The 18,809-nt window shown below is 40.9% G+C and overlaps 1 protein-coding gene across 4 annotated transcripts in view; it reads right to left on the minus strand.

The window, feature by feature from the left end:
• Positions 1 to 701: 701 nt before the first annotated feature.
• galcb (galactosylceramidase b) overlaps positions 702 to 18,809 on the minus strand; it is a 28,325-nt gene continuing 10,217 nt past the window's right edge. For 2 of the 4 annotated variants that reach the window (XM_034134758.1, XM_034134759.1), the window contains exons 8-17: positions 17,059 to 17,214; positions 16,396 to 16,520; positions 11,135 to 11,262; positions 10,777 to 10,866; positions 10,603 to 10,692; positions 10,358 to 10,502; positions 9,712 to 9,892; positions 9,447 to 9,610; positions 4,452 to 4,528; positions 702 to 1,485 (exon numbers count right to left, since the gene is read on the minus strand). In XM_034134758.1, the coding sequence (XP_033990649.1) occupies positions 1,342 to 1,485; positions 4,452 to 4,528; positions 9,447 to 9,610; positions 9,712 to 9,892; positions 10,358 to 10,502; positions 10,603 to 10,692; positions 10,777 to 10,866; positions 11,135 to 11,262; positions 16,396 to 16,520; positions 17,059 to 17,214 (1,300 nt within the window). In that variant the 3' untranslated portion in view covers positions 702 to 1,341. Of the gene's footprint in view, positions 1,486 to 4,451; positions 4,529 to 9,446; positions 9,611 to 9,711; positions 9,893 to 10,357; positions 10,503 to 10,602; positions 10,693 to 10,776; positions 10,867 to 11,134; positions 11,263 to 16,395; positions 16,590 to 17,058; positions 17,215 to 18,809 lie in introns of all 4 variants that reach the window. The other 2 variants (XM_034134756.1, XM_034134757.1) reach the window with 1 other exon arrangement.

Consider the following 18,809-nt stretch of genomic DNA (forward strand, 5'->3'; position numbering starts at 1 on the left):
GTTGGAGGAGGGGCTCTGTAAGGAAGTCTGAAGGAAGGGGCAGATTTTTTCCGGTTGTGTACTTTCAAATTCGAGCGCAGCTGGTTTCTCCATTCTTACCTACCCTACTGTACCTTTAACTACCAAATCAAACATTATTCATCCAAAATGGCAATTTCTTTCGAAATAACATATATTATATAAGTTGTTTATAATTAGTGATGCATTCATGTGTCTATCATTATAATTTCTAAGCTGGTAAATGATAAGAAAACATCAATAACTTGTTGTACTGCCAGGTATCTCCATCCATAACAGTACATCATAGTGTATTAGTAGATTACATTTTTGTATTAATGATATAAACCTGCAAATGTAACTGTTAATTCATGTGGTCAAATACATGTAGTGAGTAAAAAGTATAGTATCTGATGCTTAATGTAGTAGAGAAGTACAGCAATATGAAATGAAAATACTCAAGTAAATGTACATCTACCTAAAAAATGTAGTCAAGTAGAGCACTTGAGTAAATGTCCTTAGTTATCATCCACTACTGCTTTTCAGTGAGGATGACAACGCAACAGATGATTACGGTGCAACATGATGGTCTGTATATGAAAACATTGTTTATAGTTATTTGCACAACAGACTGGGGAAGTGATACGTGTGCGGCGATAGAACAAACCACACCAAAGGTTTGGAGCAAAGTAGACATTCAAAAATCTGTTTCTGCCAGGTCTTTATATGGACTTGGTGGTAGAGGTGGATAAACTAAGCGAGACACCATGTAGCCTCAATGTATTAGCAATGCACATATTAAAAAAATAAATAAGCCAGTTTCATAATCACGCTTTAGACTTTACATCCAAAGATTACGAAAGAGGATTAGGGCCACATCAGAATTTATTTTTGGGATGTGACCAAAAGTAAAATAAATAATTTGGTCAAAACCCACTTTTTTTTTTGTTACTTTTGGTCACATCCCAACACATTTTTCTCATGAGGCCCTAATACTCTTCCGTACAACATGCACCGAACATGCCTCAAGTCAAACTTCACCATAGGCTTCATATTCAGTCTGAATGCAGAGGACCGGACCACAGGTTGATATGTTGCAGCTTTAAATGTAAAAACATTACAATAAAACAAAAATGTAAACATTTAAAAATAATTTATTCCATTATAATAAAAATCAGTGTAAATTATTTACAATTATTTCAGATTAAACATTTTAAAAACATTTTAAAAACATTTTAAAAAAGGAAGAAAAGTCAAGTATATATTAAGCACAATGAAGTGTTAATAAAGGCATTCATCACACTTTCAAAGCATTGTGCAGATCATTGTTCCACTGTTAAATCCTCACTCTGCCAGCACAGCAAAGTTATCAAACTGAGCCAGTTCAAAGGAGTGTGTTCCTAAAGCCGCCCAGCCGTTGGGGGGGGCCAGCACCACAGCATTCTTCCACAGAGGGTAACCATTCAGCAGACCTGACGCATGCTGACCCTGCAGAGGATAACACAAGGAGAGGCTATATTACATACACTAATCATACATTATGACCATCTCTTTAGACTTCTGCCTACTCATCCTGATGGACAGTCACATGGATGTGACGTAAACAAAATCAGAGTTCAGTAAGCATGTGATGACATTAAAATCAACATTACAAATGTTCACTCCAGAGGCCTGTACTACGAAGCCGGATTTTCGCTTAGCCGGCTAACTTCAGGGAAAACTCGGGCTTTCCGGTCCTACGACGCTGGTTCTCTTTTTAGCAGGCTAGATCTCCATGGTAACTTATGCTGAGCGGCTAACCTCCTCGGGAGGAGGTTAGGTTGCAGGCTAAGAGATCAACTCAGTGAAAGCACCGCCTGCTGACCAATCAGAGCTCCGTGTGCGGAGTTTAAAGCGATCAAGTCATATTACAGGATAGAGGAAATACAGAAAAACTGCCGTTGCAGGAAAGACGGCCGGCAAAAATCAACTGACTGTGTGAACGTGAAAATTAATAGAATATCCCCTCCCATCTTCAGAGCAATCTGACTATTATAACATTAGCGTTAAGAAAGCTTACTTAAATATCTGCCACGACATAAGTAACCGGATCAAAGTAACATTAAGTACAGTCCGCGGCACTGTGAGTGCAGACGTAGATGTGTGCCATTATCATTCATATCATATCACATCATAATGTATCATATATTTCCTTATCTGAGTCAGCTTCTTGAGCCGTATCTGGCCGTGCAACACTCACAGTGTCACATACTGTATGCAGAAGTATTATTTTAAGCAACACATTAAGTTGACGAAACACTCGAGTCAAATGTAATTAAAGTCAGATCCACTCGTGTCTTGGCAGTGATTTCATAAACCTGTTAATGTACGCCAGGGGTCGGCAACCTTTTTGATATGAAGAGCCATTAAAAAAAAAAAAAGATGTTATCAGCGTGCCGACGATCGTGAATTATCAACGGGGGGGAGGGGGGTTAAGAGCTCGACGCTCGTGAACTGTCAACAGGAGGGCGGGGGAGCCTCGCTGCGGGGAAGCAGTGTGTGGACCTGTCAGTGCAACTTACATTAGGGATGCTCCGATCGCCGATCCGATCGAGTGGGCGGGGCCTATGGGGATCTTCCATTTAAAGTGATGTTTAAAACTCAGCTAATGGGGCTCATTCACTGGCGCTTCCACAAACAACAACCAACATAATTGTTACATTCAAATGAAGTACATTATTCAAGTTTACATTAACTTTGGATAATAACACGGGAGAAATGAGCTGAAGCGCTCTCTTTTCCTCTCTCCCCCTCTCTCTCTCTCCTGACAGCCTGTCAGTATCTCATGCAGCTCACTGATCCAGTAATGAGTGACAGTGAAGAATAAATATATGTATAACTAGTTCCAAAGGTAGATCAAATAGCTAAGTGTGTTAGGTCTAACTCTTGTGTGTTCTGCTCCGCTCACAGGTCCGTCACAGCGGGTGGAGCTGCAGGATTTCTGCTTCACACACGTTGCACCGCTATTTTATTGTCATTTTCGGACACCTTAAAATACTGCCAGACTGGTGAAGCCATTTTGGCGAGCTTGTTTTGCCGCACACAGAGAAAAGTGTCATGTATTTTACGTCTCGCGATCGGCATTTTTAGAGAGCACCGATCGATCGGCAGAGAGTGAGTATCGGCCGATATCGATCGCCACGCAAAAACTGCGGCATTTTTACCCTTATGGGTACTGCAATTTGTGAAGTGCTTTCCTCTGTGATGAAACTATCAGCACTGCATTACGGAGGAAAGCGGCAGAAAGTCGCCTGGAGTTAAAGAGAGTAGGGCTGCGTTGCGTGCATGGCTTCCTTCTGCAGGTAACGGGGAGACGCGCTCTGGCGGCGGTCTCGTTCAGGATCCAAAAATAAAATTTAAATATTTTTGCACACTTATTCCATTTATTCCTAGTGTGCCACTGGTTACGGTGCCGCGTGCCATTGGTGGCACGCGTGCCAGGGGTTGCCGACCCCTGATGTACGCATTCAAACGCTTTTTCTGTTACCAGCTGTATTCACCTTGCAGCTGCAGCTATGTGGCTTTTATCCTGGATAAAGTGTTTAAGTCATGGATGTTTAAAGTTTAACTTCTTCATATTTGACTAATATTAAAGTTCACTTTTCATTCAGGAAGTATGACGCTGCGCTGTCAGTACGCTTGTCCATGTTTGTGATTGGTCGAATGCTCCAAATACCACCCCTTTCATGTGAACGCGCACCTAACTAGATAGGACACGGCTGGCTTGAGCGATCCACTTGATAACCAGCGTCGTAGTAGTTTAGCGAGAGCGCGTATGTTTTGGATTAGGCCAACCGGCTAACTCAAACATATCCAGGTTAGGTTGAACCAGCTTCGTAGTACAGGCCTCTGGTCAATTCAATTCCTACAGAGCCGAGCAGCCAGAAAAACCTCTCTCAATCTCTGTAGAGCAAGGCAAAGCAAGGTATTTATACTCCTTTCAAAACAGTGCAATTCAAAGTGCTTCACAAAATTAAAAACACAGCTTCCTCCATAAAAGATTTTAGTTTTTTAAGAAATGAAACTAAAAATGTAACCTGCTCAATAAATCACAGTTACCAGCTCTCTATATAAACTTAAATATTGATTTAAAGAAAACACTAGTAGGTGTACAGCTAATCTCAAAGTCTGTATGAACACTCAAACCCCTTCAGTCAGGCTCATATCCTTTCTGCTCTTCATCTTCATTTATGTATTTGATTGTTCATGATTGTTCTATTGGTTTTTAAATGTGCGGAAGCATGGGGTACTTTTTTTTATATATTTGCCGGTTGTTTGTGTGGTTTTTAAAATGTGTATCATAATGGATAGTGTCTTTTAATTGCAAACCAACTCCACCTACGAGTACAAATGAGGGAACCTGAAGTTTTGAAAAGGACAAAAACACTTTTCAAACATTAAGGAACTCCACGTACCTCCACAGTGAGAGTTAAGGTGTGCCAGCCGTACGCCCGGGTCCCAGACTGTCCCTCTGCCAGGACAGTTTGTCCAGCTGGGGACAGGAAGAGAAAAACAAACAATAAGAAGCCATGACACCGGTTTGATCCTCAACAAGGTCGGCTGGAACAACATTTTCAAAAGTATGTTCCTTTAAACCTGTTTGGAGATTACTTATTTTATTTCCATTTTCTTTCAAAGGACAATTCTAGAAGTACTACTTTATTTTCAAGGTGAATGAAGAAGAACCAAACAAAGAATGAGAAGAATTCTGCTATCACTTACAGTGACTGTTAGCAATGTTAAAGCTAGGACAGGCACTAGGACAACGCTGCTATAAAAATAAAGACAAAACAAAAGGACTGTCGATATTCTTAAATTGAAATGAAAGCTCTGAAATCCTTCCAAAGACTCAAACATTCAAGCAGCAACCTCAGCTGTTTCTTGACTGGTCACGTGAGGCTGGCTCTTAAAAGAGATCTTTAGACCATTAATGCGCCACTGAAAATTGACGACAATAAAAAATATATATATATCGCTTAACTTTACTTATAATCAAATGTCTTCAAATAAGTCATAGAACTATGGAAGAGGATAAGGGCCACATGAGAAACATTTTTGGGATGTGACCAAAAGTAAAATAAAAAAGTGAGTTCTGACTGTTTTCTATGGAGCTAATTTCCTGCCATAACTCCACAAACAAACTAAACAGGTTTTACAAATGCCTTATGATTCACTAACAAACACAATGTGGTTTGCAAATACAAAACACCATCTACAAACTAATGAATTTAGTTTTGCAAAGAAAAAACGTATCTATCAAACAAACACATAACATTTTTCTAATAAATCATGTTTCAGAGACAAATTCAGCTTAGGTTTTACAAGTACACAACTTTTTTTTACAAGTGCACAAATTTGTTTTACAACTACAACACTTTGTTTTACAACTACAAAACTTTTTTTTACAAGTACAAAACTTTTTCTTCTCACGGCGGAATATTACTGCCAAAAGTCACGTGACTGGAATATTACTGCCAAAAGTCACGTGACTGAGTCACGTGACTTTTGGCAGTAATATTCCGCCGTGGTTGTGCTCATACACACTCACACATGCTCACTCACACATGCTCCACGGCAGCAGGGGGCACTACTGAGTCCATTGGGAAGGCGGGAGGTTGAGCAGAGCATGGAACAGCTCTTGCCAGCCTGATCATGACAGCGGTGTTTCTAGCGATCCAGCATCTGAATTTAGCGATCACAACGAAAACAGCCAAGACACATATTGAGCCCAGAAAATGAATGTTCTTAGGGCTGTAAATATAATAAGCCTTTGTCTAAAATAGACAACATTGTAACTAAGGAGATTTAAACTATACAGCGATTCTGCACTCGGTCAATCAGCTGCTCTTCATTTTCTTTCCTGCTATATTCAATGAGTGATACAAATATTTTTTACCATACGTTCTGAATAAAACTGATACTGTTGGACTCGGTACTAGTTGACTGCTACCAGAAATAAAAGGAAGTACTTTACTGTGTACTTTGTGAGTAATCCTCTGTCAGAGTCCCCTCCATAGTACATAATGCATGTTTTTTGCTATCTTTGATGAATGATAAAAGGGTCATTCCAGAATTGGAGGACAATTTAGACACCAACATTTTTGAAAAATGAACCTTTCATTTGATTATTTTTTGTTATGTATTTAGGAAAAACAGATAATAAACCATAAAAAAAAGTGATTTGCCCAGCTAAGGCATCAAATGTATATTTTCCAATGAAGAATTAACCCTGTTACTCTAATTATAGTAACAGGGTTGCAAGTAACAGGGTTGAAAATCAATGCTAATTTTAGCTTTTACCTCAGGAATTAATGCTAGCTGCACAATGTAATGCTATTGTCAAGGAATGGACACACTTTATATTATATTTATATTTATATATATTTAACAAAAGAAAGATACATTTGAAATTAATTTGTTTTTGTTTCATAATTTGAGTAACAGGGTTGCGTTTGTATGAGTGCCACACTCCTTCAAGAGTGACAAGATTGGAAATATATTACAAATAAAAGAGAGGACTTAGTTTTGGTCTACCCATGGTAGTAGCACATGGCTTGCTGATGTCCTTTCCACTGTGTCATGCGACAAACAGTTTTTTCACTTCCTCTGCCAAGCTAAAAAGGTTTCGGTAACAGGGTTGCGCGCATGTTGAGGGACACACCTTCTGTGCAAAATTACTGTTATTTAAAATGTGTTTATGATTTAACAAATTGATTTTACCATTACAAGACACATATATCAATAGAATAATACCAAAAAAGTAAATAAAAACCCTATTTTAAATGTTATATTTGACATGCAAGTTGGTCACCAAGAAGCTGGGACAAGAGAAAAGGGCAATTTTAGGGGGTGTTCGAGAGCTATTTGATATTTTAAATAATATTTTGAAACCACTTTTTCTACAACTTTATATGCATCTTGTCTCAAGACAAGTATATTTAACACAACAAGTGCATGTCTTAGCTTTTTGGGCATGGATTATTAGATTTTTTATATGGGGGACATGAAATGTCCTCCAATTCTGGAATGACCCAAAAATAAAATGTTACCATTAGTTCTTAATGAAATTGATACGGTTTGACTTTGTATTAGTAAGCCTACTACTAACAATACATTGAAGTACTTTTACTGTGTATTTTTTGAGAAATACTCTGTCAAAGTCCCCTCCTGAGAACAAAATCAAGCCACTTCTTCTAAGTTTGATGAGGGAAAAAAATATTTTTTGGGTGATTTAATGGGTGATGTAACATTAATGACAGACATAATATGAGGTCCTTGGCACTCGAGAGGGGTCATTTTGTGATCATGGGGCATCACCCTTACAGCATCAGGACAATATCATATGGAGTCAGATACTGGAAGTGGGCTGGAGGCGTTAACTGGGACTGATGGAAGGATGAGGCTGATGAGACTGAAGAATCTGCGAGGAACGAACTAGCGGCAGAGGAATAATTATATATTAAAAGACAGCAGCATCATAAGAGGGCAACCATGTGACAGAGTGTGTTACTTTGCTGAAGGATATTTGTGACCAGCTATCCATTCCAGGCCAGACTCTAAAGACTTTCCAAGGTGTGAAAATGCTGCTGCCGGAGTACTGACTGGAAGTATTGCTGATATCATGTCTACCATCCTCTTAAAATACTCTGTCCAACAATATCAGTCTCAGGAAGAAATGTTTTTTAACGCTTATTAAAAGAAAAACATGCATTCTTGTACTCAGGAGGGGACATTGACAGAGGATTAATGGAAAAGTACACAATAAGTACTTCATAGTACTTGTGGGGGTAGTATCAGTAGTACTGAGTCCAACAGGATCAATCTCACGAAGAACTAATGGCAACAAAAAAGAATTCCCTCATCAAACTTAGCAGAAGTGGCTTGATTTTGTTCTCAGCAGGGGACTTTGACAGAGTATTTCTCAAAAAATACACAGTAAAAGTACTTCAATGTATTGTTAGTAGTAGGCTTACTAATACAAAGTCAAACCGTATCAATTTCATTAAGAACTAATGGTAACATTTTATTTTTATCATTCATCAAAGATAGCAAAAAACATGCATTATGTACTATGGAGGGGACTCTGACAGAGGATTACTCACAAAGTACACAGTAAAGTACTTCATTTTATTTCTGGTTGCAGTCAACTAGTACCAAGTCCAACAGTGTCAGTTTTATTAAGAAGTTGTGGTAAAAAATATTTGTATCACTCATTGAATATAGCAGGAATAAAAATGAAAAGCAGCTGATTGACCGAGTGCAGAATCGCTGTATACAGGGGCGGACTGGGACAACAAATCAGCCCGGGACTCTCGACCGGCCCACTTCGGTACCGCCGGCCCACCTCGGTACCGCAAGTAAGCGGCCCACCTCGGTGGTGCCGCAAGTAAATACCGCGAGGAAATTGTCGACGGGGGGGAAGGGGGGGTGAGCAGTGACTTATCCGACCGGCCCACTTCAGTACCGGCCCATCAGGATTCGTCCCGAACGTCCCCTGGCTGTATATATAGTTTAAATCTCTTTAGTTACAATGTTGTCCATTTTAGACAAAGGCTTATTATATTTACAGCCCCTAATAACATTTATTTTCTGGGCTCAATAAGTGTCTTGGCTGTTTTCGTTGTGATCGCTAAATTCACCTTGTTTATAATATTATCACTATAACACTGACCCAGATCGCTGGATCGCGAGAAACACCTGTCATCAGACTGACAAGGGCTGTTCCATGCTCTGCTCAACCTCCCGCCTTCCCAATGGACTCAGTAGCGCCCCCTGCTGCCGTGGAGCATGTGTGAGTGAGCATGTGTGACTGTGTATGAGCCAGCCACGGCGGAATATTACTGCCAAAAGTCACGTGACTCAGTCACGTGACTTTTGGCAGTAATATTCCACTCACGTGACTTTTGGCAGTAATATTCCGCCGTGAGAAGAAAAAGTTTTGTACTTGTAAAAAAAAGTTTTGTACTTGTAAAACAAAGTGTTGTAGTTGTAAAACAAATTTGTGTACTTGTAAAAAAAAGTTTTGTACTTGTAAAACCTAAGCTGAATTTGTCTCTGAAACATGATTTATTAGAATAATGTTATGTGTTTGTTTGATAGATACGTTTTTTCTTTGCAAAACTAAATTCATTAGTTTGTAGATGGTGTTTTGTATTTGCAAACCACATTGTGTTTGTTAGTGAATCATAAGGCATTTGTAAAACCTGTTTAGTTTGTTTGTGGAGTTATGGCAGGAAATTAGCTCCATAGTTTTCTTTAATCTCAGAATTCTGACTTTTTTCCAAGATTTTGGAGATTTAAGTAAAAAGTCAGAATTCTGACTTTAATCCCAGAATTCGGAGGGAAAAAAAGTCAGAATTGTTGGTGTCCATAATTAAATGTGTAAGGAAGTGGAGGGTGATGCTACTGACCGAGATCATTGGTCACTTTGTATGTGCCGTCTGCAAACACCCAGAAGAAGACCCCCCGAGCGCTGCGGACGCACTGCCCTCCTTTATCCACCCGCGCTGCTATGAACACTCCCCCGGTCTTCACGCTCTCCATGAACACATCACAGCTGACCGTCACGTTCTGCCTGGAACACAAGAGCGGTTTAATGTTGGACACAAACCTGGATTTTACACAGTCAAGTTAGCACATGAACACGTTGAGGTACTTGAAGGTAGCACCCCTCACCACTGGTGGTCTCCGATGACGCTGATGGTCTGGTCAGCGTCAGCGACCCACGTGATGGGTCTCTCAGTCAGAACCTGGCGCAAAGTGAAGCTGTGAGCCCCGGGGTCCGTCAGGTTGAGGTAGTACTCAAACACCCCCGTCTGGTCGGCAAAGTTTGGAGCCTCAGAGAAGGGGGGGTTTCCTAGAAGAGGCCGCACACAGAGATCGAGAAGGTTTTTCTATTAATGGAAGATATCAGGACAGAATACATGAAGAAATACAAGAATTACAAAAAGTGTTCATAAAAAGGTCTTCATTTTTTTTAAATGTATAATTTTCTGAAAAAAGAAAATTGATGCCAGTTCATTACTCAGGAAAATGGATTATACTTAATTTTCCATTTGTTGAAGTCCCTCTCAGCATAATGCTCTGGGTAAACATTTAACCAGTGTATATGTCTGGGGCTTTTATTGTGAAAGGTAAGAATATCACAGTGGATCTGGTTTGTCGAGGTTGAAAGGAGTGTTTAATATCCCTCAACCCATAACCTTGGATACCTTACTGTAGTCACATTTTGACATGACTGGTTTATGCCTGTATTTTCACAATGATCAACCTTTTCCCTCTACCTCACACTCAGGTTGGGTGGTGTATGTGTCGTACTCACGAACATCAAAGTTGTCCTTGTATTGTTTGGGAAAGCGAGCAGAGGGGGGGGAGCCGGGGTAACTGCCTTTCTGTCCTGAGGTCACTGTGGTTAAAGTGTAAACCTCATCTTCAGCCACGCTCAAGGTGAACAAACCGTCCACAAGCTGAAATTATAAGATACACACAAAAATATAAATCTGTGTTAGAGCTGTTGCTCGGTGACGATACATCTGGTAGGAAGATCTTTTTAATGTGCCTCGTTACCGTCAGAGGAGTTAGTTTCTGGAAGAAGGAGGGCTTTTTCGTTTTGAAATTAAACTGAGACCGCCATACTTGGAGTTCCTTAATGGAGGCCTGCAGGAAATAAATCATTGAGGATAAAACAAAAGCATTGTAACATGATTGTAACAGTGTGGTGAAGATCTCAGCGGAACTTACAAAGGATCCCTTCAGCTGGAAAGTTGCATTCTGGGAGGTCACATTGAAGGGGGGGAGTGGAGGTCTAATGCATACTGAATGATCATGAGTCTGTAAAGGAAATACAACATTTATTTTCCTTTCCTTTCTAACTTCATGTCATCATTGAAGGCAGGAAACTCCCCGAAGAAATCCTCTTTAAAACTAGAAATAATAATCCAATAGAAGCTGAGTCATCACAGTAAAGCTGAGCCTAATGCTGTAGCTCTGGTGTTTAGATATTGTGCACAGCTACTCCCTAGAGAATTGAATTACATCATTTAAAATGACTATGTGAAATTACAGAATTTAAAAGTTAAAAAAGGTCAGCCTAACTTGCCATGGTTTCTATGACAACAGTGAGGCTTCCCTTCCCGTCCGTCAGGGCTACATAAGTCCCGCCCTGTGCCAGGTGTCCCACAGTCTGCAGGTAGCTCCACCCCGGCTGGGTGAACTGTGTGGTGTGGGCTGGAGAGAAAAGCAAACTGTTTCAACATTTCATTTGCAACGCTCTATACGTGGGTATGGACCAGGCGTCAATTAGACGCCTGCAGCTAGTGCAGAATGCAGCTGCGCGTCTTCTCACTGCCACAAAAAGCGTCACCACATCACCCCAATTCTGGCCTCATTGCACTGGCTTCCAATTCGGTTCCGAATTGATTTTAAACTCCTTTTATTTGTTTTTAAAGCACTAAATGGGCTGGCTCCGGCCGATATAGCCGAACTCCTCCATCGCTACACCCCAGCCAGAGCCTTAAGGTCTGCTGACCAGCTGCTGCTGATAGTGCCCAAGACCAGGCTTAAAACCCGAGGGCACCGAGCATTCGCAGCAGCTGGCCCTAGGCTCTGGAACACTCTGCCCCTCCATGTGAGGTCAGCCCAGACTCTAGGGGTTTTTAAATATACACTTAAGACTCACTTCTTCTCTCTGGCCTTCTAGTCAGAGCGGAGCCTGTATGTGATTTTTATATTTGCTGTTGTAATTTATTGTCTTCTGTTTGAGATCGCAGTAATGTGTTTTTTATTTGCATGTACAGCACTTTGGCTCGACCAAAAATCGTTTTTAAAATGTGCTATATAAATAAAACCTGATTTGATTTGATTTAATTATTAAATTGTTTCAGTTAAAGAATTTAAAAATAACCTATATGACTTCCACCAAAGAAGTTATGCTTTAGGTTCAGTTGGTCAGCAGTAACTACGGCCGCAGCAAAGAGTAGGGCAGGAATGAGTCCTAATACCTGGAAATGAGTCAGCATTTTAACACTTCTGTCTTCCCGTTTCGAAGTCGACAGTTTTCTGAATGTGCTTTTGGTTAGATGCCTGAAATAAATATTGTGGTAACACAAGCTAAAGAGATTTTTTTAAATGTGTTTAAGGACATAAAACATGTCAGTAAATACACCACTGGTGAGGCAACCATGTGTCATAAAAACAGCTGTTACTAACAGGAGACTAAATAAGACAACTAAACATCATCAAACCAAACATTAGCCGCATTTAGCTCAGCGGTAGTGACGTCAAGTCATGTGACCTTGATGTTGTTTGATTATGGCCTAATGTTAGCTTTTTACTTCTAGAGACTGTATTTGCGCTTTAATATCATAAAGTACTGTTAATATGAGGAGACTATCCTGCTGAACAAATCGTGAAAGTATCAGAAATGTCTGTTTGCCAAAGAGATTATTTTATGCAATATTCTAAAATCACATTGAAAAATCCGACAAAAATACATCATCACTGCACCACTCTATTCATTAAACTTGGTGGACGGGTGTAGAATGGGGCCAAGAAAGAAGCAATAACATTTTGGAGCAGAAACAATGATGTGTGTATTTGCCCATCAAATTGTCTGGGTTTGTACGTGGCCCATGCTACACCCTCCTACTAAGTTTCATTTCAAATCAGCCAGTGGTTTTACTGCCATCATGCTGACAGACAGACCCAGCTGAAAACATCACCTCCATGGTGGAAGCAACAAAGATTTGTCTAATTGTAACTTTTAGCGCGTTCACACCATATATTTGCATTCACACCAAAAAGCCCCAGGAACTAAATTAGTTCATCAGAACCATTTTCACCCCGTTTTCAGTCCCTGCTAGAGAGCAGGGACTTTCGTGGGAGAAAAAAGTTCACACGTCTGATTGGCTGTGCGGAATGCAAACCACGCCCCGTTTAACTCATTGTATTTGCTGGCATTATTAGCCCAGCGCACCAACGAGAGTACTTTTGTGAAAGCAGTTATTATGGCAACAATAAGAATACGAAAATCATCGGAGCGGTGGAGTGATGAGGATGTGTCGGCACGTCTGGCGATTTACTCGGAGGATGGGATCCAGCAGCTTCTACTGAAGGCAGTTTCCAACTGCAAAATGTATCAGCGTTGTTCGGTAAAGTTAGCCGACATGGGAATCTTCCACAGCGCACACTCATGCCGGGACAAAATATAGAAACTAAAGCAGGACTACAAACAAATAAAAGACCATAATAACAAGAGTGGTAACGGCCGGAAGACCCGTAAATGGTATGATCGATTGGATGCTCTGCTCGGCCACAGACCCTCATTCCCCGGCACTTGTGGTGAAAAGGCGGATTCAGTGGCCTGTGAATTGTCCAACGACGACTACTACGAAGGTAAAATAAACTACATGCACTGCACTGTTTTAATCTGCACAATACTGGTCTGAGATGTACTTTTATTTGCTCAGTAGATCGAGCTAGCCATGCTAGCCAGAACTGGCTAACACTGCTAGCCAGTTCAGCCTAGCATGGCTAATAACATCATTCTCGGCCGCTATGAAAACGTTTTTGACTTGTGAATAAGTGTGTAATGTTTTCTGTAATTTGCTTCACTAACTCATGGCACTAATCGTGTGTTTCAGGCGAGGCAGGACAACTCTCTGGATTGGAAACATGTGAGCTTTCCCCTCCGGATCACAACAGCAGCACTTTCTCGTCTCCTTTTCAACCACCCAAACGCAAAAGTACGTACAAACACACTGTAACTACTCTGGTCTTGAAAGAACGTTACGCATCGAACTGATGTCCACTAATCACGTTTATTTCCTTCTTGGTACAATTATGAAACACCGTGAAAATACATCGTTTACACTTTTAGCGCCCTTTTCACTCTCTCATAAACAAGCTAGAGGTCACATGACTTCCGGTAAGAAAACGTATCATTTTTGGACAAAGTTCAAGCGTACATTAAGCACTCTAAAAAAATATAAAACAATAAATAAGGGCACTTTGAGCGTCAGCTATTTGATGCTATCTTATCTTCTACTTTACACCTGCATTTTGTACACTGTCCCTGTCTGCACCATGTCCAATGTTGTCTCTGTTGACCACCTACTAGGCGATTAAACTGATCTTGTATCTTGCTTATTTCTCCTTAGGAAAGCGGGCACGGGATGACAGCTTCCTTGACACCATCATGGCGATGGACTGCCGTGCCATGGTCAACAAGGAGAATGAGGACCTGCGTGCCAAGGAGATGCACGACGAACGGCTGCTGCATTCACACAAGGCCCAGGAATAGGACGACCAGCTGCTCATGGTGATGCCGCGCCATGCTGACTCGGCGGCGCGCCAGGTGGAGGTGTCGGCGCGCCAGGTGGAGCAACAAAATACCTTTCAGGCTGGGCTTCTGGCAGTGCTAAGCGAGCTGATTAAATCCAACAGGCCTTCAATAAAAAAATTAAGAAAAACTTGTCGTCGTTGATAAACTGTACAATGACTTGTTGGGAGGCGTGTGGTGAAGTGGTACAGGTTCAAACCCCACTGCAGTCAGCATGTCGTTGTGTCCCTGGGCAAGACACTTCACCCCAAATTGCCTACACCTGGGACAGTTCATTTTGTATTATTGTGATTATATATATGCCACTGTTATTAATACTGACACTTCACTTTGCACTAAGGTGTGTCTGCTGCTGAGCCTATCTATTGTTATTATATATATATATATATGTTTTGATACAACTGACACTTTATTTGATATTGAAAATGTTAACTTCTATTTACATGCATACGACACACCTGGGACAGCGTGATGCTGTTATTGATATTGTCTTGAGTGTGCAATAAAAGAGAACCTACATGGCGATTAAACAGAGCCTGTATCTTACATTTTTCATTACATTTCATGTAACTAAGCTTGCTTATTTCTCCTCTGACACTTTATCTTTACAGTGACCTGTGTAGCATCCTATACATAACATGTAAGTGATTATTCTGATACCATCATGTTTCATCGGTTATAAACTGGCGAAGCTTTATTTATTGTGGCTTTCAAAAAGATAATTTCATTGTATTTCAAAATGGCATCCAACACAAGCACTATTTATTTATAGAAAGAGAAATGGTTAAGTTTGTTATTACCAGTGTTGTGAGTTCAATATTTTTAATTAATTATAGTAAGGGAACATCTTAGGAGTTAGTGTAGTGAGTTTCAGAGCAGTGTAATAATTATATGACCTAAAACTAAATGTTTTTATGAACATGACATGGGGATTTGCTAACTTTTGATTTCCCCCATTTTACACGACACAAATGGAGGCCACTATGGGCCACAACTAACACGTAGGTTTCTGTAGGGTTCATGGCAGACGGATGCAGTTGCTCTCAGGAGGATATATAATAAAGGTGTGTTGAAGGTGGGGTAGGTAATTTTGGAGAAACCAGCTCAAGTGTGCTAGAATTTGAAAATACACAACCGGAAAAAATCTGCCACTTCCTTACAGAGCCCCTCCTCCAACACACACGAACGCGCACATGACCAATGAGGGCACGAGATAAGTTTGTGCACAGATGGAAGGCTGACAGGCAGGTAGGCCATCCAGTTATTTTAGCCGGGCCGGCTAAAATGATTGGTCGTGCTTTTTACAGTACTACAGCTTCCACAGATGACATTTTTTTATGGATTTTTTGTCAAAGCACTTAAGATATTCATTGCTATCGGGATGTTAAGAGCATTCCATGGAATATAACAAGTGTATCTCGAGCCGGTTTCTCAAACTTACCTACCCCACCTTTAACTGCTGAGCCTATTTAGTGTGCATACGACACACCTGGCACAGTGTATTCATTTCACACGTAGCGTAGCGCGTGCATGTCGTCGTCCAATCCTTTTGTCAATCCTTCTTAACCGCCTTTGCTTCCGAATCAGCATTGCTATTGCATTTGACTGGTCGACGATCTGTATTTGTGTTTGCTTAAATAACTCAGACGAAGCTCATGTCTGAGGTCGGAAGGTAAACAGACGCCATATACAGCAGGTGGGCGTGGCAGTATACGCGGGAGGTTTTTCTTCTTCTTTTTCTCTCGGTTTTTTGGCGGATTGCAACTTTAAGGTGCATACCGCCACCTACTGTACTCGCCGTGAAGTTGTTTGCGGCCTGCCAGTAAACCCAAAGCAGAAGAAGAAGAAGTGACGTCAGCGGTTCATTTGCCTAATCCACCCCCAGGAACTCATTTTGGTGTGAACGCGATCTGCTTTAGTTCATCAGAACTAAAAGAGCTCTCATGAACTAAAGTTCTCATGAACTATTGTGGGAAAAGTACTTGGTGTGAACGCGCCTTTTGTGAATCCATGTGTTGTACCTGTGATCCAGATGGGGGGGGCCACCTCGTAGTGCCCGCTCCACGGCTCCTCGGCCGTCATCAGCCCGTCCCGGGCGAACGGTAGATCCTCGTAGTAGCTGGACACCAGGTTCCAGGAGATGGTGCTGAAGGAGACAGTTGTCAACACACAGCTGGACAACGCTGTCTGTCCCAACCTCACCAAGGTGTCTGATCTTTAAAATCCCTTTTACATCTTAATACAAATATTTTCTATTATGTTTGCTTAAAATTAACTGATGAACTAGGTAGTAAACATTCTAGTTTATTAACAATGGGTGGAAATAGAGTAATGAGAAACTCCTCATGCTAATATTTAAGATGTAACTTTCAGGTTCAAAAGCTTTAATGTCATGTGCACAATATGTACAGTGTGGTGGTTGGCAATGTACATCTACATTAATTAAAGTCCCACACTCCTCCAACAATGCAAAATACAAAACAATAGAATAAAAAAAAGACATAAAATAGTCGAAGAGAATAGTGCAATTGACGCAATGGTGCAAGTTTCAATGCAGGAGTAAGTAAACTAACCGTATGTAGAATAGAATGAGACAAAGAGAAGGTCAAATTAAATTCTGTACAGTGGAAGAACATTTTGAGGCTGATAACGAAGCACAAAGTGAAGCTGGTGTATTCACTCACGCTGTCATGAATCCATTGACGTAGTTCTGGTTGAGGATGCGGGCCCAGCAGCCCCCCCCCACCTCGTCATTCACTGAGCTGTAGTCCTCCGAGGACCAAAGCTTCTTCTGGGTCTGCAGGGCCTCCTTCACTGTGGTGGTGCCTGGGTAGTGGGCCCTGAAGGCCACACGTCACACAAGGAGAAAACATCACAGGTCTATAAACGTGTGTTTGAAATGCAAGCAGAGGTGCAGGAAGGTATTTTGAGTGGGGGTGCTGAGGTGCTGTCCGATGTGCTAATTACGCACGGGGGGGCGCACCGAGCAAAACCACGCACACACACAGTGGCATAACAACGGACTCCAGTGCACTATAGAGCACGCACAAAAGCGCGAGCACACACACAGTGCATCTTTGTACTGTGTGACACAGTACAAAGATGTAAAATATTATTTTACCAACAATGTGGAATTACAGTCATTGAAGTAGGCTATCAAGGCACAATGAAATGAAATTAAAAAAAAAATAATTAAAATACATTTGCAGGCAGAGGAGCTCCAGAATATGATTTATATTTAGCTGGCTACTGCAGAATGCTATGGTAACCATGCTGGTTAAGTGTGCCTTGAATTCTGAATAAATCACCAACAGTGTCACCAGAAAAGCCCCCCCACACCATCACACTTCCTCCTCCATGCTTCAGGGTGGGAACCACACATGCAGAAACCATCCGCTCACCTTCTCTGCGTCTCACAAAGACACGGAGGTTGGAACCAAAAATCTCAAATTTGGACTCATCAGACCAAAGTACAGATTTCCACTTTTTAATGTCCAAGACTTCCTTTCCCGGGGGGGTCCTCATGAGAGCCAGTTTCATCATAGCGTTCGATGGTTTTTGCGACTGCACTTGAGGATAAATTGAAAGTTCTTGACATTTTCCGGATCGACTGGCCTTCATTTCTTAAAGTGATGATGGACGGTCGTTTCTCTTCACTGAGTTGAGTGGTTCTTGCCATAATATGGATTACAACAGTAGTCAAATAGGGCTTTCCACTGTGCACTAACCCTACCTCTGCACAACACAACTGATGCTCTCAAACACATTCAGAAGGCAAGTCATTCCACAAACGGACTCTTGACAAGGCACACGTGTTAATTGAAAACCATTCCAGGTGACGACCTCATGAAGCTGACTGAGAGAAGCCAAGAGTGTGCAAAGCTGTCATCAAGGCAAAAGGGGGCTACTTTGAAGAATCTAAAATAAAAATCATATTCTGGATTTTTTAACACTTTTTTGTTTACTAGATAATTCCATATGTGTTCTTTTATAGTTTTGATGTCTTCAGTATTAATCTACAAAGTAGAACAAATTAGAATGAATGAAAAACTTCAAATTTGAAGGTGTGTCCAAACTTATGACTGGTAGTGTACATAAGTGATCATTTTTTTATTAACAATATTTTTGTGCTAATGGTTTGTGAAAGCACTAAAAGCCAACCCTACAATATCTTAATATATTTATCCAATACTATACATTTTTGTGATGTTTGATTTTCTCCATACTGCCTAGCCCTTTATCTAACAAACGTATACATATTCCGTGATATATATTTGCCAAATAATTGATATTACTTACATTGCTAGTATAGTAGCTTAAAAAAAAACAAGGAGCTTACGCACACATACAAAAAACACAAAGGCTGTGGCCACATGCGTATTAGTATTGTTAGTCCAGTACATGCAGATAAAGACTATAACCCTTTAAAGGGCCG

This window comes from Trematomus bernacchii, unplaced genomic scaffold (assembly GCF_902827165.1).
Source record: "Trematomus bernacchii unplaced genomic scaffold, fTreBer1.1, whole genome shotgun sequence".
Lineage (NCBI taxonomy): Eukaryota > Metazoa > Chordata > Actinopteri > Perciformes > Nototheniidae > Trematomus > Trematomus bernacchii.